The 22,728-nt window shown below is 43.9% G+C and overlaps 2 protein-coding genes and 1 pseudogene across 2 annotated transcripts; all 3 read right to left on the reverse strand.

The window, feature by feature from the left end:
• Positions 1–1,796: 1,796 nt before the first annotated feature.
• On the reverse strand, positions 1,797–2,699 carry LOC101546394 (olfactory receptor 18-like). Its single transcript, XM_012934151.2, has one exon. The coding sequence runs from the start codon at positions 2,697–2,699 to the stop codon at positions 1,797–1,799; it is 903 nt and encodes a 300-aa protein (XP_012789605.2).
• A 7,726-nt stretch (positions 2,700–10,425) lies between these two features.
• LOC101546655 (olfactory receptor 18-like) lies at positions 10,426–11,531 on the reverse strand (annotated as a pseudogene).
• Positions 11,532–15,688: 4,157 nt separating this feature from the next.
• On the reverse strand, positions 15,689–22,728 carry LOC101546913 (olfactory receptor 18-like). The gene is made up of 2 exons (XM_012934152.2): positions 22,700–22,728; positions 15,689–16,637 (listed from the first exon to the last, which is right to left on the reverse strand). The coding sequence occupies exons 1-2, from the start codon at positions 22,726–22,728 to the stop codon at positions 15,689–15,691; spliced, it is 978 nt and encodes a 325-aa protein (XP_012789606.2).

A 22,728-nucleotide genomic window follows, 5' to 3' on the forward strand; every position in this document is an offset into this window, starting at 1 on the left:
AAATAATAATAGTGAGTTTTTTTTTGTTGAAATATTGAATGTAATCAAAGTAAAGTGAAAGTAAAGTGAAATGTATCAGTTACACAGGCGGGGTGGGGGACTGGGGAGGTGGGGGGGAAGGTATACTGTGATTCTTGGTGGTGGATTATGTGCACTGGTGAAGGGATGGGTGTTCGAGCATTGTATAACTGAGACTTAAACCTGAAAGCTTTGTAACTTTCCACATGGTGATTCAATAAAAGAATAAATTAATAAAAAAGAAAAAAAAGGATTTGTGTTTTTTATTTTCTTTTTGGGTCACATCTAGTGATGCTCAGGGGTTACTCCTGGCTTGGAACTCAGAAATTACTCTTGGTGGTGCTCGGGGGATCCTATGGGATGCCAAGGATGGACCCCTGGTTGGCCGTGTGCAAAGCCAGAGCCCTCCTCGCTGTGCTATTGCCCCTCTTCTTGAGAATTAAATGTTTGTAAGGTCAAACTAGTGCATGTGACTGAGCTGTATAGACCTGGGTCACAGCAGGGACTATGTGACTCCAGTGTTCTGTAGCTGCTAGAGTACCTTGGTCTAGCAGGTCTGAGGCATGTACCAGTGTCCCAGTAGCAGGAGTCTTGTAGCTGACACAATCCTTAATTATTAGACATATAGCTTGGAAATTCTGTAAGACAACGGAATTTCTTCTCCAAATGGGATGCCCTTTTACAAGATATTTCCTCTGTTTAGTATACTCATTATTTACAAGGCACATTGAGGTGAACAAACGATCTTATGGTAGAACCACTATTTTCTTTCATTCCTTCCAAGTTCTTGGGTGATAAATTGGGAACCACGTAACTTCAGATGCAAATCTTAAAAGTCTTCAATGTTGTGTTTTCTTTGTTGCCATACCCACAAGTGCTCAGGGCTTATTTCTAGCTCTGTGCTCAGGGATGACTCCTGGAAGTGCTCCAGGTACCATATGGGGTGCTGGGGATCAAATCCAGGTTAGCTGCATGCAAGGCAAGTGCCTTAGCTGCTGTACTATCTCTCCAGCCCCAATGTCACATATTCTTACAAAGAAAATATGGTGGTCTGTGGAGATGCTCAAAGAGCCGGAGCTTTCTCATGCTTTACACACAAGAACCCCGGGATTTTTCCCAGGTACCACACGGTCATTGACTACTGCCAGCAAGGCACTGCGCAGGTGCCTCCCAGAATTTCTGGGTACAACCCCCAAGATAACCATGAAGATTTTTATAAGAACAGAATATTGAGGAACAGTAACCTGTATCCTGATACACAAACCACTTGATCGAATGAAAGCCAAAGTTTCATGAAAATGGATATGACGACAATATACATACTATTTCTCTATTTCTTAATAACATCTGAGTGATGGGGGACAAATACAGACTTTTCGAGGGAGAATAGAATAGAATAGAGTAGAATAGAATAGAGCCACAATAAACAATTTTTCAACTCTCAGACAGACAAGAGCTTGGAAAGCCTGGAGTTACAAAATCTATCACCAAAAAGTCACATTTGCCTACTTTTCTTTTTCTTTTCTTTTTTTTTTTGCTTTTTGGGTCATATCCAGAGATGCACAGGGAGCTACTCCTGGCTATGCACTCAGGAATTACTCCTGGCAGTGCTCAGGGGACCATATGGGGTGCTGGAAATTGAACCCGGGTCAGCCGCGTGCAAGGCAAATGCCCCACCCTCTGTGCTATTGCTCCAGCCCCACGTTTGCCTATTCCCGAAGATTGAGCTAGCAATCAATTCTAATCCTAGGATAAAAATAATGATACCAGTATAATGTTCAGGTTGCTCTATGAAGAATATTCTGGAAGGCCCTCTTGATGTCCTTGTTTCTCAGGCTGTAGATGAAGGGGTTTAGCATGGGGACAACTGTTGTGTACATCACTGAGGTCACTGCCCCCTTCCTGAGAGATTGAAAGACAACTGAGCCCAGGTACACCCCAAAACCCGTTCCATAAAATAGGCAAACAACAGATAGGTGAGAGCCACAGGTGGAGAAGGCTTTAGACCTCCCATCCGGAGATGAAACTTTCAAGATGGAACAAACAATTTTAGTGTATGAGTAAAAAATCCCTGATATTGGGATACCACCAAGAAGAGCAATAATAAAGTACATCAATAAGTTATCAGTGGAGGTGTCCTCGCAGGCAAGTCTGAGGAGTTGAGGGGGGTCGCAGAAAAAGTGAGGGATTTCCACACCGGGGCAAAAGGTATGCAGCAGTATCATCAAGAAATGCACCTGGGAGTTCAAGAGGCTGATGCAAATTGACACCAGCACCAGAATACCGCAGACGCGGGGGTTCATGATGACGGGGTAGTGCAGGGGGTGGCAAATAGCGGCAAAGCGATCGTATGCCATCACAGCTAGAATGACACTGTCCAAACACGCAAAAAAGTTAAACAGACTCACCTGCAGCAGACAGCACGCATGAGAGATGGTCCTGCTCTGAGTGTGAATATTCCAAACCATCTTTGGGATGGTGCTGGACGTAAGAGCAATGTCACTCACGGACAGGATGGAGAGGAAGAAGTACATGGGCGTGTGCAGGTGGGGGTCGGAGCTGACGACCAGGACGATGAGCAAGTTCCCCGTGATGCCGACCAGGTACATGGACAGGAAGAGGAAGAAGAGAAGAGGCTGGACTTGTGGGTCATCTGAGAGTCCCAGAAGAAGGAACTCCATGGCCCCTGTTCCATTGTGAGAATCCACGGAGCAGAGACAACTTTTGAAAAATAAATGAGAGTGGGTACAGCTGTGCACACACTTGTCGCTGTGTCTATAGTTTGGATTTAAAAAATTTATAAAAAAAATAAAAAATTTATAAATACAGCAATTAATTTGTAATTCTAGTGTATGATTTTTTTTTTTGGTGTTTTCTTCCTTCCCTCCCACCCCCAACACCCAGTGGTGCTCAGGACTTTCTCCTGACAGGCACAGATGGGGTGCCAGAGATCAAATATGGGTTGACCACGTGCTGTCTCTCTCTCCAACCCCCGATTTTATTTCTGTTTCTTGGTGGTGACAAACATTCTTCTCAGAACTCTTCCATCATATTTTTCACATACCTGTTCTTCAGCTTAGAAACACTGAACTAAAGAAACGCTGGGAACAAAGACATTTACAGATTTTCGAAATTCAAGGTTAGGATAGTTGCTTACTCTGTAAACAAAAGCAATATGGCACACACAGGTTCTCTTTTAAAAAATTACTCCCATGGGGGGCTGAAGTGATAGCACAGCGGGGAGGGCGTTTACCGTGTATGCAGCCGACCTGGGTTCGATTCCCAGCATCCCATAGGGTCCCCAGAGCACCTCCAGGAGAAATTCCTGAGTGCCAGAAATTCCTGAGATCCAGGAGTAACCCCTGAGCATCGCTGGATGTGACCACTCTCCCACCCAAAAAAAGAAAAAAAAAGAGCATATGCTGAGTGGTGTAGGCTCACTGGGTTATTGGCTGGTTTCTTGTGGAGCACCGTGACGGGCACTGGAGCAGATGACAGCTGACCTTGCAAAGCGGCCCGGAAGCAAAGCCTTTCAAGAGAGAGTATCTGGGCAAAATTGGCAAGAACAGGGTGTCCACAGCTGGTGTTGGGCCTTGAGCCTCACTCACCCTTCTAGTCACACGCGCCCAAGCCACAGAAACTGTCACGCACACTTAGCAAACCACAGCATATAGCCTTGATTGGGACTAGGCCAGGGCAAAGCGAGCTGATAAACCAATAATGCTAAGCTTTATGTGATTGTGCCTTCTTGTAAGCCGAGACCCTCTATAAAATATGCGCGTATTTGGCAATAAAGTGAACAGTCAGCAGCAGCTCCCAGAGGGTGTTTCTCCGCATGCCTGTCATCCTTCGTCCCACGTCTGCCCAGACCTGGTGCGCAATGTGTCAGGGCACGGTGGGAAAAACTGTTCCCCAGGGCTGGAGCGATAGCACAGCGGGTAGGACGTTTGCCTTGCATGCGACCGACCGACCAGGGTTCAATTCCCAGCATCCCATAGGGTCCCCTGAGCACCACCAGGAGTGATTCCTGAGTGCATGAGCCAGGAGTAACCCCTGTGCATCGCCGGGTGTGACCCAAAAAGCAAAAATAAATAAATAAATAAATAAATAAACTTAATTCACTGTATCACTGTCATCCTGTTGCTCATCGATTTACTCGAGTGGGCACCAGTAACGTCTCCATTGTGAGACTTGTTACTGTTTTTAGCATATCGAATATGCGACGGATAGCTTGCCAGGCTCTGCCGTGTGGGCGAGATACTCTCGGCAGCTTGCCAGGCTCTCCTAGAGGGATGAAGATGAGAGATAATTTTGCATCTGTCCCTTTCCTTTGTCTTGGCATTTTGATATGCTAAATTCCCCCTGCAACAGCATTCACAGCTCCCAAGAACCCAATAGTGGGCATAAAAAAATGCAGAGACCCTGGAAATTATTGCATCTCCGGTATTGTTAGGATAAACCTATCTTGTAAATCACCACTGAGTTTCCTCAGGATTTACTCAGGAGGCTTCTCATATTTCTTGCCAGCCCATTTATAAACTTTTCTTTGAAAAAAAATCGATATCACATCACTCTGCTTACTTTCCTGCCATTGAACTCAGTCCCAGTGCTCTCTGCCTGCAGTCAGCTCCCCAAATGAAGACACCCTTCTCCCCAGGGTCTGCAGCTAATCCACATTCAGATGACAATTCCAAACAGCAGGGTCCCATGTTATCAACAACTGCTGGCAAATTTGGATTTTCTACAGACTTCTCTTAGGGATAATGGCATCCTGGCTTGAGGTGGAATGATAATATTTTAATGTATGAATTGAGTCATAAATGAGCTGGAAATAAAGAAAATTACAAGCACAAGATCCTACAGGATGTGGAAGGTAGGTTACCTAAGGTGTTCTTAGGAAATCTCATCAGTATTCTATAGTCTTTTTTTTTTTTTGGGGGGTTTTTTTTTTTTTTGCCTTTTGCGTCACGCCCAGCAATGCACAGGGGTTACTCCTGGCTCATGCACTCAGGAATTACTCCTGGCAGTGCTCAGGGATCACATGGGGTGCTGGGATCGAACCTGGATCAGCCATGTGCATGGCAGACACCCTACCCATTGTGTTATCGCTCAAGCCCCTTCTATAGAGTTTTTAAAAATTATTTTGTTTTAGTTTCCCATACTATGTCTACAACCATGTAGGCATAGGGGAATCAGCAAGAGAAGCCAGACGGTTGTTTTCCTGAGAGCAGTAGACCTGGGGATTTGGGAGGGTGGATTTGGAGGCACACAAAGTTCAGGTTCCAACCTGACTTCACCTAATCATTTAAAATACAGGAACAGGAGAGAATGTTGCTGTGATAACAGGCATCACTGACACACAGAAACACAACACTTTTTTTTTCTTTTTGGGTCACACCCGGTGATGCACAGGTGTTGGGGCTGGACTGAGCCATCAGGGCGAGCCCATGTATACTGTACTGTACTATGGACAGGAACATAGGGACCCATGAAAACGGGCGAGATTTCTCGTGTGTCCTGACTGGTTTGGATGAAGCTGAACATTTTCCCCCTTCAAGCTGCCTTCAGAAAAATAATTTCAGTATACTGAAAAGAGCAGTTTTCCTTCTCTCACAGAAGCCTGGCTGGTCTTTGACATGCAGATGGTGTTAGCCAGGCCTGACCTTTGATATTGTAAATTGTAGGCTCTGGCCCAGCCTAGTCTTTGGGATGTAGATTTCAGGTGCTGCCTAGTTTGTAATTGACATGTAGATGTAGATTTCCTGTGGCAGCCCAGCCTTGTCTTTGGGATGTAAATCCAAGTGCTTTTAGCCCAAGGAAGGTTTCAGTTTTGGTTTTGCATCTTCTTTCCTGAGGCCTAGATTACTGGCCTGCAGATACAAGGAAATAATGATGCCTCAATGTTCTTCCTGTAACATCTTGTGATGCCTTTGGTGACGTCCCTATATTGCGCCCTTTAGAGCTACCATGATCAATAAAAGGAGGTCCGCGAGGCCCTCTACCTTTGCTAAGAGCCAGAGAGAGCCTTAGTCCTCCAATCAAGACATTTCTTCCGCGTTCCTTATCTCAGCGCCTCCAACCGCACGAACGTTCACACAACACACAGGGGTTACTCCTGGCTCTGCACTCAGGAATTATTCCTGGCGGTGCTCGGGGGACCATATGAGATGCTGGGAATCCAACCTAGGTCAGCCGCGTGCAAGGCAAATGCCCTACCCGCTGTGCTATCACTCCAGTCCCAAAACACAACACTCCTAAAAACCATTGTTAGCAAGGCAAACGCCCTACTCGCTGTGCTATCACTCCAGCCCCAAAACACAACACTCCTAAAAACCATTGTTAGCACATCCAAAAAAAAAAAAAAAAACTGGCTTACTTTTTCCATCTGGGAAATGGCTCAAATTAAAAATGATACCGTGGAGACTCACACACAAAAATCTCGGAAGAGATCAACAAGCTGCAGAGATGCCTCCAGACCCCCGCCAGGTTGAATCTCATATCTGGGGCACCCCGGAAGGGGTGAGTCCCCCCAACCCGCCCAAGCAAAGCCTGGCAGCCAAAAACCTTCAGCACCCAACTGCTGCCATGCTCATGGCCGATCTCCACAGACTCGGGATGAGCCTCGTCCATGGATGAATCTGCTGAAAAATTCAGTTACGTGGGTTTTGTGACTGAAAAATCTAGTCTGTCATGGAGTCAGAGATGGGTGACCTCCCCCGAACCCCCTGTACTTCCGGAAGCCTGGCAGTTATGTCTACAAACTGCCTATGGTGTTTTAACTAAGCTCATTAACTGGCCCTGATCCAGAGACTCACAAAAGTATCTCAAAAGAGATCAACAAGCCGCAGAGATGCCCCAGACACCAAAGTCACCATCCAGTCAAAAATTTAATTCCAGTTGTATCACCTTATTTAAAATCTTAGAATTCCTGGAGCGACAGCTCATATTCTTTATCACTGATATACCAGGAGTAGCACACCACATTGGTTGGGATGTAAAGTAGAAGGCAACCAATCTCAGTTACAAAAATATTAGCACACAAGGCTCAATCTGTAATAATGTGTTAGTGATCTCTTATACAAGGGCTGAATGGCTCCAGGGTGAGATACAATAATCTTCACATACTTTCTCTTAAGGAAACCTTTTTGAACATTTTTAGCAAATTATTCCTATCAAGCAATACAAAATAAATTTAGGGACTGGTATTGGGGCAGGCTTGGGTGGTGGTGGTAAAATTAGAAATAATGGTAGTGGGAAGGTAGGTGGTGGGATTGGTGTTGGAACGTTGAATGTAAAACTTATTGTAAACAACTTTATTAAAATAAAATAAAATATTAAAAAAATGATATGCACAGCAAAAATATAAAGCCACACAACAGATTTGGCAAAGATCACTGCAAGGAAACCAACAGAATATTTGTAATTTAATTTTTTGTTATTTAGCTTTGGGGCCATACCCAGTGGTACTAAGGGCTTACTCCCGTCTCTGTACTCAGAGATCACTCCTGGTGGACTTGAGGGACCATAGAGGGGTTGCACCTAGGGATTGCACCTGGGTCAGCTGTGTAGAAGGAAATTGTCCTGCCCTCTGGGCTATTGCTCCAGCCCTACCTTAAAATTTTAAGTGTTACTTTCTTTCTCACTTCAATGATATTTAAACCCATGAACAATCTGGCAGGTCGGGGAGATTCACATTTAGTACATCAGTCAATGAAAGCTAGAAATGCTGGTGGGGAGAGAAAGATTCTTCACGAGAGATCCGAAACCCTCAAGAGGAAAAGCAAATATGAGATCCTGTGTGTCTGCATGAAAGCGATGCACACAGTGACCCCCATGTCTGTCTCGTTGTCCCACTTGTCCAGGTGAGGAGACAAGAGTCAGGACCGACCTCCTCCACCCACCCCCTCACCACTCACTGGTCTCTGCTGGGTCTCTGCTGGCTCATGCTTGGAGCTGGGGCCCCCGGCTCTCTCCTCCCTCGTAAGTGATTGGAGCTGAGACTCCGTGCTCGGGGCGGGGAGGAAAGCGAAGTCAGGCATGAGTCCCCTTGCACAGGTAGTGGTTCTAAAAGAGAATGCACAGGTATAAACCCTAACTGAAAAAAAAAAACTCAGAAAAATTTGAGTTCTCACGTCTTATTATTCCACAATGGCCCTCAGGGATCAATACACAGAACTAATTATTGAGTGTGTTCATTTTTTATTATTCCTATCTCCGAGGATCTCCTAATAGGAATAGATAAGGGTGGGTGTATTGAAGATAATTAGGAGGAATGTGACCTTCTTCCTTGGGAAATCTCACCAGTACATTTTTTTATTATGAGAAATTCAAAAAAATAAAGCTGTAGCAATCAAAACAGTGTGGCACTGGAATCAGAACCAACTCTAACACCAATGGAATAGAACGGAGGGTCTAGAAATAGACCCTCAGGTATATGGATGGTTCACCTTTGAGAAAGGGGCAAATAGTATGAAATTTCTTTGCTTTTTTGGCCATACTCAGGGTTTATTCCTACCTCTGAGCTCAATAATTAGTCCTGATAGGGTTCATGGGACCCTTTGGGGTGCCGGGGATCAAACGTGGGTTGGCTGAGTGCAGGGCAAGCTCTCTCCCCACTGCTCTATCTCTATGACCCCTGAAATTTGTTTTTCATATGAAGTCTTTCACTACCTCTACCAGAGGTAGTTACTTTTCAGCAAATGCTATTAACTTTTCTATATGAAGATAAGATTAAGAAATATTACCTTGCACCCTCTTTACACAATCTGCCTCAGTGTATTTGATCAGAGTAAAGGCACATGAAAAAAGATGTGACATAAAAACAGTTGGTAACTAGATATGTATAATTATTTATAATGGAGGAATACAGAACAGCAACTCAGTAAAATAAAAACATCATCAAGAATACTCCATCCAGGGGCTGGAGCGATAGGACAGCGGGTAGGGTGTTTGCCTTGCATGCGACCAATCTGGGTTCGATCCCTGGCATCCCCTATAGTCTCCTGAGTACCGCCAGGAGTAATTTCTGAGTGTAGAGTCAGGAGTAACCCCTGTTCATCGCCGGGTGTGACCCAAAAAGCAAAAAAAAAAAAAAACCCAACAAAACAAAACCCAATTCAGTTTGATTATCAGTCAGATTTGATTCAGATTTGAAGAAATGATACAGAGTTTCAAGCTTAGGGAATTCACAGCCTTGAAATCAGTTTTACAAGAAGCACTAAGGGAGATTATTTTAAAATTTAATTGTTTTGGTTTATAATACTATTAATAATGGTTTCTCATGGGCACAATTCCAACACCACACCCATCTCCCTCCTGCAAGGACCCTAACCCCTCTTCCTCTCTCACCTGCAACTCAATTGTGTAGATCAGTTCCCCATTATGTTGACTCTGGGTCCTATGTCTCTGTGTTCTTTAAGTCCCACATATGACATTATCTGTCCCTTTCGTTTGACTGACACTCAACATGATATAATCTAGTTTTATCCATGGTGCTCCAAATTGCTTTAGTTTGATCTTTCTCAGACATGCATAGTATTCCATTGTGTAGACATACCACAACTTCTATATTCATTCATCTGTAGTTAGGTATTTGGGTTGTTCCAGTATTTTAGCTATTGTATTAAGTGGCCCTGAACCTATGTGTACACATATCCTTTCAGGTTAATGCTTTTCTGTTTTGGGGATAGAACCCAACTAGTGGTATTGCTGGATCATATGAGAGTTATATTCTTTTTTTTTTGAGAAATATCCATATTGTTTTCCATGGAGGTTGAACCATTCATCATCCTCACCAACAGTGGATCAGGGTTCCTCTCTCACCACAACCCCATGGACGCTGGCTGTTTCTAGGTTTTTTGATATGTGCGATTCTCACAATTGTGAGAAGGTTTGTCTTTATTGTTTTAATTGGCATTTTTCTAATTATGAGTGATGATGAGCACTTTTTCCTATGCCTGTTGACAATCCTTATGTCTTCTTTGGGAATTGTCTGTAAATATCCTCACCCTATTTATAGATGGAGTCATTGGATTTTTGTTGGCAACTTTAGTGAGCTTTATAGATCTTGGATATCAATCCTTTATCAAAAGTACAGTGTGAAATTATTTTCTTGCTTTCAGTAGGGGGGCTTTTTATTTATTTATTTATATTTATTTATTCATTTATTTTTGCTTTTTGGGTCACATCTGGCTATGCCAGGGGTTACTCCTGGCTCTGCACTCAACTCAGGAATTTCTCCTGGGGGCACTAAGGGGATCATATGGGATGCTGGGAATCAAACCCGGGTCGGCCACGTGCAAGGCAAAGGCCCTACCCGCTGTGCTATTGCTCCATCCCCTGAAATGGTTTGTTTTACACTAACTGTAATTAATCCTGTGATCAAAAAGAGAAACACAACCACTAAGATTAGGGTCTTCTACCGAGGAGCTTCTGGAAGGCCCTCTTGATGTCCTTGTTTCTCAGGCTGTAGATGAAGGGGTTCAACATGGGACAATTGTATACACCAGTGAAGACACTGCCCTCTTCCTGGGGGATTGGGAGACAACTGAGCTGAGGTACACCCCAATGCCTGTCCCATAATACAAGCAAAAAACAGACAGGTGAGAGCCACAGGTGGAGAAGGCTTTGGACCTTCCACCTGTGGATGAGACTCTCAAAACAGAGGACACAATTCTGGGATAAGAGTACAGGATCCCAGGGCTGGAGCGATATCATAGTGGATAGGGTGTTTGCTTTGCACGTGGCCGACCGAGTTCGATTCCCAGCATCCCATATGGTCCCCTGAGCACCGCCAGGAGTAATTCCTGAGTGCAGAGCCAGGAGTAACCCCTGTGCAACGCTGGGTGTGACCCCAAAAAGAAAAAAAAAGAGTACAGGACCCCTGAGACTGGCGCCCCGCCAAAGATCGCACTGAAAAAAATACATTCATAGCATATCAGTGGATGTGTCCCCAAAGGACAGCCTGAGAAGTTTAGGGGGGTCACAGAAGAAATGAGGAATTTCCACGTGGCTACAAAAGGTGAGCTGTGACACCATCAGGCAATGTGCCTGAGAGTCCAGCAGGCTGATAAAAGCAGATGCCAGGAGCAGCCAGCTACAGAGGCAGGGGTTCATGATGACAGGGTAGTGCAGGGGGTGACAGATGGCCACAAAGTGATTGCACGCCATCACCGTGAGAAGTAAACTGTCCAAACATGCAAACAGGTGAAAAAGAGACAACTATCCCAGGCAGCCTGCATGGGAGATGGTTCTGCTCTGAGTGTGAATGTCCCAAATCACCTTGGCACCGTGGTGGAGGTAAAGCCAATGTCAGCGGTGGACAGGATGGAGAGGAAGAAGTACATGGGCGTGTGCAGGTGGGGGTTGGAGCTGATGGCCAGGATGATGAGCAGGTTCCCTGTGATTGTGACCAGGTACATGGACAGGAAGAGGCAGAAGAGGACAGATTGGACTTTTGAGTCATCTGAGAGCCCCAGGAGGAGGAATTCCATGGCCCCTGTTCCATTCTGTGGGTCCACAGCGCAGAGACACCTTTGGGAGAAAACATGAATATGGGTTCAAGTATATAATCTCTCCTCCCTGTATCTATAGTTTGGTTGTAAGCAGCACACAAACACAGTAATTAAACTTATGCCCTCACCATGTTTTACATTATTTACTGGTTGTGACAGTCTCTTATAAGTCTTTTGTCTTTGTCTTTAGCTCCATCGTTCTGTGGTTTTGTAATTTAGGAAAAACTGAGACTAAGTACATGTGATAAAGAGAATATGTTAAAGATTCTCAAAACCAAAGTTGTGCTCAAGATTTGTCCCCTCTGTGAAAAAAGTAAAACTTAGGCCAAATATCGGTCAAAGCGGTGAATTACATGATTTGCACCAGGAGACCAGGCTCAGTGTCTGACACCACAGGGTCCCTTGCACCCTCCAAATTTTACCACTGAGCACTGAGCCAGGAGCAGTTCTTTATCAGCCATGGACTGTGGCCAAACAGACACATATAAGTTGAATGAGCAAGAGAAATTAGACATATTCTGAACATCCTTAAAAATGGAGTTGAAGGAAAGACAGAAATAAAGCTCCTGGAAGAGAGAACATAGAGTGTCCAGTCCTTGCGCCAGGCTGTCTGCACCTGGCCAACTCAGACGGGGGTAGGTTGAGTTTTCCTCCAGCCCCAGCGGAACCCTGGCAGCCAAAAACCTCCAGAACTCAACCACCACCATACTCACGGCTGCTGTCCACAGGCTCTGACAAACCTCACCCATGAGGAAGCCTGCAGAAAAACCCAGGTATCCAGGACCCGTCACTGAAATCTCCAAGCTTGCTTGAAGCAGGGATGGGCCTTCTCCCCCCATCTGCCAAGTTTTCCAGTAGCTTGGCAGTCACATGCAGAAAACTGTCCCTGGCACCATACAATCTCATCCACGGCCATGATCCAGAGACTCAAAAATAAAACTCCTGGAAGACAGCAACATAGGCCTTACTCATGAGTGAATCTGCTGTATGACCCTATTCAAAATTTTAGAATTCCTTGAGTGTATGACCTCTCATACTCTACACTCCAAACTTTGGGGGGCACAATTTGGGATTTGGGGTGGAAACATTCAAAATCTGGTGGTGGGAAGGTGTAATGGTTGTGGAATGGTGTTTGAATATTAAATGTAATGAATTACTTTGAACAACTTTAAAAATTAAATGAAATTTAGAAAAAAATGGAGTTGAGGAGATAGGATAGCAGTAGGTGGCCATCCTGCATTCGATCCCTGGCATCCCATATGGTTCCCTGAGCCTGCCAGGAGTGATCCTTGAGCACAGAGCCAGGAGTCATCCTGAGCACTTCAAGGTGTGGCCCCCAAACAAGCAAAGTAAATTATTGTTCTAATCAATGAACACTACAACCAGTTCTTTATTTTACTCAACTGCAGGGCAATTAATTCCTTGGATGTGTTTTGATAAATGGTATATACTTGAGTGAGTGGCTCCAGTTTTTAGCTCAGCATTTTGTTTTGGGAGGGTCACACTGGCGATGCTCTGGGGTTACTCCTGGATTTGCACTCAGGAATTATTCGGTGGTGCCCAGGGAACCATATGGGATGTCAGGGATTGAACTCAGCTCAGCCGCATGCAAGGCAAATGCCCTTTCCTCTGTCCTATGGCTCCAACCCTTCAATCAGCAGTTTTATTTATTTATTTATTTATCTATTTATTTATTTTTTAACAGTTATTTGTAGTTGAGTTTTATTTTTTTATATACATTTTATTTTTTAATTTAATTTTTTATATTTTTTTGTAGTGAGTCACAGTGAGGGTACAGTTACAGATTCATACCTTTTCATGCTTGTTTTTCCTTCATGCAATGTTCGAGAGCCCATCCCTCCACCAGTGTCCATTCTCCACCAACAATGAACCCAGTATCCCTCCCACCCTCCGATCCCATCCCCCGCCCCAACCCATCTCTGTGGCGGGGCATTCCAATATGTTCTCTCTCTCTCTCTCCTTTGGGGTGTTGTGGTTTGCAGTAGGCGCACTGAGTGGCCATCGTGTTCAGACTCTAGTCTACCTTCAACAGGCATCTCCCTCCCCGAGCAGGCTCTCCAATCACATTATACTTGGTGTTCCCTTCTCTATCTGGGATGACTTTCCCCCAGCATGTGAGGCCAGCCAGCTTCCAAGCTATGGAGCCAATCTCCTGTTATTATATACCACTATTCTTGGGTATTAGTCTCCTGATCTGTTGTTTTATATTCCACAGATGAGTGCAATTTTTCTATGCCAGTCCCTCTCTTTCTGGCTCATTTCACTTAGCATGATACTTTCCATGTTGATCCAGTTATATGCAAAGTTCATGACTTCATCTTTTCTAACAGCTGCATAGTATTCCATTGTATAGATGTACCAAAGTTTCTTTAACCAGTCATCTGTTCTCGGGCACTCGTGTTTTTTCCAGATTCTGGCTACTGTAAACAGTGCCGCGATGAACATATAAGTGCAGTCAATCAGCAGTTTTAGATGAGATCAAACAACTCTGTTGAGAGTTACTCAACTGGACAACTCTCTGTTGTCAGCCATACTATGTAAGCTGCACTGGAACTCACACAAGGGCGAGACAGTTGCTCTACAGCCTTGCTACATTACCTGTCTCTATTTTGTAATATTGTTTAGCCTCAGTACACAATCCCCTCCATCTGCATAAACCTTGGCTAGATTTAAAGAATGTGCAAAGACTTTGATGGATAAGAAAGGCCATGTGACTGTCTTATATCATGTGACTTCAGTTAATGCTACAGCTGCTGTAAATCTATTTGTCTTGACAAAAAGCGAAATTGACATGAACAATACATTTGTGAACACAATCTGATATCTCTGCCATGGTTTTGTCACAAGAAAAGTCTAGATTTAGAGTATTTTATACACAAGGTTCTTGTTAGGACACCGGAAAAGGTTCCATTCAAACCTGATTGAAGCTGAGGTGACACATCATTTGAAAGACAGTATCCTTGAGAAGGTGTTTAACACTGAAGAGCCTTATTTCTTCTGTCCTTGGAAATTTATACATTTTAGTTTTGACTACCACCTCAATAGTCAAAGCAATCTTAGAGGAAAAGAAAATGGTACAGTTCTATTTCATTCTCAATTATAGTATAAAACTGTAGTAATCCAAACAGTGTGGTTCTGGAAGAAGGACCGATGATCAAACCAATGGAATAGAATTGATAGTCCCGAAACACAAACTTAGGTATATGCACAGTTAATCTTTGAGAAAGGAACAAGAAGTATGAAATTTGTTTTTCATATATGGTCATTCACTATCTCTAACAGAGGTAGTTTATATTCAACAAAGGCTTAGCTAGTCTATATGAAGATGAGATTAAGAAACATTACTGTGTGTCTTCTCACACAACCTGTAACAGTATTTTTCTTTTTCAGTTTCAAAATATTTTCTTTCTTTCTCACTTCTTAAATGAGAATATGGGAACAGTGTCTGGAGCACTCAAGGTCAGGTAGAATGAGAAAAAAGACTAAGTTAGGGACATATATTTCTTTTATATCAGTTTCTCAGTTCAAACAACAACTCTACAGTGGTTCAGGACTCCCATGAGGTGCATTTTTTTTTATTAAATCACCAGTTACGAGGTTTCATGTTTGAGTAACAATCATATAATGATCAAACACCCATCCCTCCACCAGTGCAGATTCCCCACAACCAATATCCCTGGTATACCCCTCTTTCCCACCCTCTCATTACCTCCATGGCAGATAATTTCCTATATGCTCTCTCTCTACTTTGGGGCATTATGGTTTGCAATCGAGTGTATCAGTATTTTTGATGAGAGCAAAGGCACATACAAATAGACATGGGCCATACAATTAGCTGATAATAATCTCATGCCTATTTATTTATATTTTAAAGGACAATTCTGCATTTCAAAAGATGTCAAGTAGATTCTGCGCAATGAAAGATTTCAGTTGCACAGCAGCATTGATAATAAATATGATTCCATAATCTTCCTGACCTACAAATAATTAGCTACACTAAGCAATTTTGCAATTTTCAGAGGACTAAGGAGCTATTAAAGAATTACATAATTAGTGACAAGGGTCCTGATTACTGATTTCAGATGGTTAATTTTTTAATTGTTGAAGTCCTGTGATCATAAAGAGAAATACAAGCATTATGATTCGGGTCTTCTACTGAGAAGCTTCTGGAAAGCCCTCTTGATGTCCTTGTTTCTCAGGCTGTAGATGAAGGGGTTCAGCATGGGGACAATTGTTGTGTAGACCACAGAAGACACTGCCCCCTTCCTGGGGGACTGGGAGACAGCTGAGCTGAGGTACACCCCAATGCCTGTCCCATAAAATAAGCAAACAACAGTCACGTGAGAGCCACAGGTGGAGAAGGCTTTGTACCTCCCACCTGTGGATGAGACTCTCAAAACAGAGGACGTGATTCTGGAATAAGAGTACAGGATCCCTGAGACTGGCACTCCCCCAAAAATAACAGCAATAAAATACATTAATAGGTTGTCAGTGGAGGTGTCTCCACAGGACAGCCTGAGGAGTTGAGGAAAATCACAGAAGAAATGAGGAATTTCCACATGGGTACAAAAGGTGAGCTGTGACATCATCACTATATATAGCTGGGAGTCAAACAAGCTGAAACAAACAGACAGCAGAAGCAGCCAGCAACAGAGGCGGGGGTTCATGATGACAGGGTAGTGCAGGGGGTGACAGATGGCCACAAAGCGATCATACGCCATCGCTGAGAGAAGTAAACTGTCCAAACATGCAAACAGGTAAAAAAGAGAGAGTTGTGCTAGGCAGCCTGCATGGGAAATGGTTCTGCTCTGACTGTGAATGTCCCAAATCATCTTTGGCACCGTGGTGGAGATAAAGCCAATGTCAGCTGTGGACAGGATGGAGAGGAAGAAGTACATGGGCGTGTGCAGGTGGGGGTCGGAGCTGACAGCCAGGATGATGAGCAGGTTTCCGGTGATGGTGACCAGGTACATGGACAGAAAGAGGCACAAGAGGACATATTGGACTTGTGGGTCATCTGAGAGCCCCAGGAGGAGGAATTCTACGCCCCCTGTTTCATTCTGTGGGTCCACAGTGCAGAGACACCTTTAGGAGAAAACATGAGTGTGGGTTCAAGTATATAATTTTCCTCACTGTATCTATATTTTGGTTGTAAGCAGTTAACAAACACAGTAGCACTCTAGTACTGTCCTCCTGTTGTTTATCGATTTGCTTGAGCGGACACCAGTAACATCTCCGTTGTGAGACTTCTTGTTACTGTTTTTGGCATTTCGAATAAGCCACAGGTAGCTTGCCAGGCTCTTCTGTGTTGGCAAGATACTCTTGGTAGCTTGCCGGGCTCTCCGGGAGGGATGGAGTAATTGAACCCGGGTTGGCAGCATGTAAGGCAAACACCCTACCTGTTGTGCTATAGCTTCAGCCCAACAAAGATAGTAATCAAGTTAATATCCTCACCATGTTTTGCATTATTTACTTGTTACAACAAACTTTTTTTTTCTGTTTTGGGTCACACCTGGCAATGCACAGGGGTTGCTTCTGGCTCTCACTCAGGAATTACCCCGGCGGTATGCTCAGGGGACCATATGAAATGCTGGGAATCGATCCCGGGTTGGCCGCGTGCAAGGCAAATGCCCTACCCGCTGTGCTATTGCTCCAGCCCCTACAACATACATTCTTTACAGGCTTTTGACTTTGACTTTGGCTCCATCTTTCTGTGGTTTTATAATTTAAGAAAAACTGAGCTAAATGCATATGATAAAGAATATGTTAAAAATTTTCAAACTCTGAAGCCGTACTCAAGATCTGTCCCTTCCTTGAAAGTAAGCAAAACTGTGGCCAAATATTGGCCAAAACACTGAATTACATGATTTGCATCAGGTGGCAAGGCTCAGTGTCTGACACCACATGATCCCCTGCACTCTCCAAATTTGACCACTGAGCACTGAGCCAGGACCAGTTCTTTATCAGGCATGAATTTTAGCCAAACACACACCTATAAATCAAATGAACAAGAGAAATTAGACATATTCTGTATATCCTTAAAAAAGGGGTGGAAGGAGAGACTCAGAAGTAAAACCTCTGGAAGAGAGCAACATAGACTGTTCAGACCCCATGTGAGGCTGTCTTCATTGGGGCAACTCAGAGAGGTTTTCTTTGAGTTTCCTTTCCAGCCTCAACAGAGCCTCAGCAGTCAAAAAACCCCAGAACCCAACCACTGCCATGCTCACACAGCTCTCCACATGCTTGGACCAGTCTAACCCAGGAGGGAGTCTGAAGAAAAACCCAGATGTCTGGGACCCATGACTGAAATATCCAAGCTCTTTGGAGCAGGAATGGACCTCCTCCCCCCATCTCCCAAGTTTTCCAGTAGCTTGGCACTCACATACACAAAACTATCCCTGGCACCATATAATCTCAGCCAAAGTCAATTTAATCTGGCCATGATCTAGAGACTCAGAAATAAAACCCTTGGAAGACTGCAACATAGGCCTCACCCATGAGTGAATCTTCTGTAAAATCCTATTCAAAATTTTTGAATTCCTTGAGTGTGTGACCTCTCGTAGTCTATGCCACTGATGTACCAAACTTTGGAGGGCACAATTTGGGATTTGGGGTGGAAACATTCAAAATCTGGTGGTGGGAAGCTGTAATGGTGGTGGGATTGGTGTTTGAATTTTAAATGTAATTGAATTATTGTGACCAACTTTATAAAAATAAAATAACATTTAGAAAAACAATGGGTCTGAAGACATATTATAGCAGTAGGGCATTTGCCTTGCCTTGCACATGGCCATCCTGGTTTCGATCCCTGCATTCCATATGGTTCTCTGAGCCTGCCAGGAGTGATCCTTTAACACAGAGCCAGGACTCAGCTCTGAGCATTTCATGGTGTGATCTTAAAACACACAAAGTAAAATATTATTCTAATCAATGAACACTACAACCAGTACTTAATTTGACTCAAGTGCAGGGCAATGAATTCCTCAGATGTGGTTTGATAAATGGTATATACTAGACTGAGTGACTCCAGTTTTTTGCTCAGCATTTTTATCTTTTGTGGGGGCACACCTGAGGATGCTCAGGGATTACTTCTGGCTCTGCACTCAGGAATTACTCCTGGTGGTGCTCGGAGAACAGTACAAGGTGCTGTGCTTTGAACCTGGGTTGGCTGCATGCAAGGCAAATGCCCTTCCTGCTGTCCTATCACTCCTGCCTCTCACTCAGCAGTTTTTAAAAAATTATTTATTGGATCACTATGAGAGTAGTTACAAAGCTTTAGGGTTTAAGTCTCGGTCATACAATGATAAAACACCCATCCCTTCACCAGTGAACATTTTCCACCACCAAAAGCCCCAGTGTACCCCCATTCCACACCCTCCCCCTACCTGTGTGGCAGATGGTTTCCACTTTATTCTCTCTCCTTTGGTTACATTCAGTATTTTGACACTAGGCCCACCATTGTTATTTCAGACTTTTCCTCAACTCTTAGATCTGCTGATAAGGCAACATTAGACACTTTGCTTTCTATTGCTGATTATGAATAGCATATGATGTTTATAATAGCATATGAATAGCATGTGATTTTGGAATTCTGGAATTTTAATAATTGAATCTGGAGGGATTTCTGGCAAAAGCTGCTGGGTTCTGAGATTTGTTTCTGAGTCTCTGTGATTGTGGCCATTCAGCAACTTGATCAGGAGCCTGAGAGGCTGTTCGTGGGTGGTGACTTGGGGTCTCTTTGGGGCAGGGGAGGAAAGGGCTGGCCCTCCGCACCCCATGAGGCCCCCCCCATCCATGCCTCATCACTGTGGGCCCAAAAGTATCTGTCCATTGGCCTCTGGAAGATGGTGGCCCCCGAGATGCCAGGGGTAGAAGGTGGTGGATCGGCACCTTTTCCCACCTGGGGTGGCCCGGGGCAGAAAACCTAATGCAGAGTCCGGATGCACTTCTGCCAAAAGCTGCTCACTCAACAGTTTTTGATGAAACAACTCTGTTGAGAGTTACTCAACAGAACAACCCTCTGTTGCCAGCAATACTATGTAGCTGCTTTGGACCTCACACCAGGGCCCCACAGGGGCAAGACAATCCCTCGACAGCCTTGCTACATCACCTGTCTCTATTTTGTAATATTGTTTAGCCTTAGTACAGAATACCGTCCATCTGTTCAACCCTTGGCTAGATTTAAAGAAGATTTAAAGAATGCACAAGACTCTGACAGAAGAAAAGTGCTACATGAAGTGTCTTATATCATGTGACTTCAATTAATGCTACAGCTGGTGTAAATCTACAGTTCTACAAAGGGAGCTGGACTGATAGTATAGTGGGGGAAGGCACTTGCCTTGCACATGGCCAACCTGATTTGACCCCTGGTATCCAGTCCCTCCAGAAGTGATCACTGAATACAGAGCCAGAAGTAAGCCCTGAGCACTTCCAGAATGTTGTCAGCTCCCAAAATAAAAAAATTCTTTTAGAATGGATCTTAAATGTGCCCAAGACAATAAGATATCTGCAATTATTTATAGTGTTACCACTTAACTAGTATTTCTGTTGGAATCCTTTTGCAGTATATTGACATAGCAGTCTTTATTATTATCTGACTCTGAATGTCATCTCAAAAATTAGAAAACATCTTTATTAAGTCACTATGAGTTAGAAATTTGTTCACAGTAACATTTCAAGAATATGATATTCCAACACTAGTTCAACCACCAGTGTCAACTTCCTTCCACTGATAACACCAGGTTCTTTCACACCCTCCTTATCAAAAAAGGGTCAAAATATTTTACTTGAAGAAATTGATTTTCTGTGGTCTGGTTGAAGAGCATATGCACCGATGCAGAAAATCTTACTCTGAACCCTGAGCACCATTGCCATGGTAAAAAAGAGAAGTCATCCGATTTCCATACACTTCGTCTATTTCAAAGACCCTTACAAGGCTTTCTTTGCTTGGCAAGTACATGGACTTCAATTTTATTTTTCAGTGTGGCATTAATTGTCTTGACAAGAAGTGAAATTGACATGAACAATACATTTGTGAACATAATCTGATACCTCTGCCATGGCTTTGTCACAAGATTTAGAGTATTCTATAGAAAAGATTCTTATTAGGACACAGGAAAAGGTTCCATTCAAACCTGATTGAAGCTGAGGTGACACACATCATCTGAACGACATTATCCTTGAGAAGGTGTTTAACACAAAGAACCTGATTTCAAGTATATGGGAGTAATAAATTTGTAAATTGGAGTGATAGAGAGTGAGAGAGACACACACATAGAGACAGAAAGAGAAGAGAGGAGAGAGAAAGAGTGAGTGAGCAAGGGAACAGGAAAGAATCAAAACCTGGACAAGGGAGTAAAATAGAATAACTGAAAACAGAGAGATGCCACTTCCTCACTTCAACTCCAAATTTGCAGACACAATTTGTGGAAAAAAAGTAATTAAATATATTTAAGCATCAGTTAAAGAACAGATATTCCTACCTGACCTTTACATTGGAAACTAGTCACTTGCTTCGGAGCCCCATTGTAACAGCCTCCTTAGTTCTCACAATAGATATTTAAATATATATTTCAAAAAATTATTCATCTTAGTTCAATATAGGGGCATTGAACATTCAGGCCTCTGAGCCATAAACCAGCCTCGCAATGCCTTTCAACTCAGACGGACCACCGACCTCATCCTGATGACCCCCTTGGTGAGCTTTTGTTGCCTCTACACAAAACAAGTTGTCAGATATTGCCACCCAGATGTTAAGTCCCCAAACTGCCATCTCAATGTCTCATGACTGAACTGAGTGTCTTGCTCTTGAACTCAGGAATGGCTCTATTTGCCTGCAGAGTCACACCCCAAATTAAAGACCCCGTCTCCCCAGGGCTCTGCCCTCACCCCACTTTCAGATGCCAACTCCAAGCAGCTGACTCCCACATTATCAGCATCAGCTGTCAAACTTGGCTACAGACCTGAGCATCCCAGACCCCTTTCTCAGGAACAAGGTACATGTCAGGATGGGGAAGGAGTCCAAGGGTGATGAGAAAAGCTTCTGTGTGTGTTTGGACAAAAGGGAATTACAAAGATGGAGAAACTCAGAGGAACAAAGGCGTGCCAGAAACGGAAGGCATATTGCCCAAGTGTGTTCCTCTAAACACATGAAAACTGGTCGCGTTCACTAGAGTTTCTCAGTACAGGGTTTGTCTTAGTCACTGCACCACGCCCACACTGTGTAGGCGGAGGGGAACCCCTACTGGACGCAAGAAAGTTGCTCTCCCGCAGGCACTGAACCTGGATGGATGTGGAGAAGTAAAGGAACCTTGAGTTGTCAGGACACAAGTCAGGTGCCTGCTCAGGCCCAACCAGGCTCCATCTCAAGCTTTTTATTTTTTTTTTTGGCTTTTTGGGTCACACCCAGCGATGCACAGAGGTTATTCCTGGTTCTACACTCAGGAATTACTCCTGGCGGTGCTCAGGGGACCATATGGGATGCTGGGATTCAAACCCGGGTCAGCCGTGTGCAAGGCAAACGCCCTACCTGCTGTGCTATCGCTCCCAGCCCTCCATCTCAAGTTTTTAATTCCGGGATTTGCAAAAGAATATATGATGGTTTATACCATGAAACATTGGACGTTCACGTGCCTAGAAAGCATTGAAGGTGTTGGGTGAAAAGTCACATATTCTTTTTTCCCCTCTAAAATGCTCCCGTGGAAAATTGATCGTGTTTTCCACCCAGCTCACGGCTGATTTTACAAAAGAAGAATGTATAACTTCACAAGGACCATCACAGGAAACCATCGCACCATTTTGTGATATTATTGTTACTCTCCTCATCACAATGATGCGTGTCAGCAGCTTCATGAACATCTGGGTGTGCTTGAAAGAGATTTTGGATAGATTATTTTTCTGTTCAGCAGACAAAGCTGACAGAAGCGAGAAATGCTGGTAAGAAGAGCAGAAGTTTTCATGAGAATGAACCCCCACCCCCAACAGAAAAGCAAAAACAACCTTTCTGTTTGTCTGCACGAAAATGATGCACATGGTGACCCCCTCCCCCAATCTATGTCTCCATGTCTCACTTGTCTGGTAGAGGACACAAGAGTGAAGACTGGCTTCCCCCTCCCAATACCCCCTCCTAGCACCCCCTCACCACTCACTGGTCTCTGCTGGGTCTCTGCTGGCTCAT

Source organism: Sorex araneus, chromosome 2, assembly GCF_027595985.1.
Source record: "Sorex araneus isolate mSorAra2 chromosome 2, mSorAra2.pri, whole genome shotgun sequence".
Classification (NCBI taxonomy): Eukaryota; Metazoa; Chordata; class Mammalia; order Eulipotyphla; family Soricidae; genus Sorex; species Sorex araneus.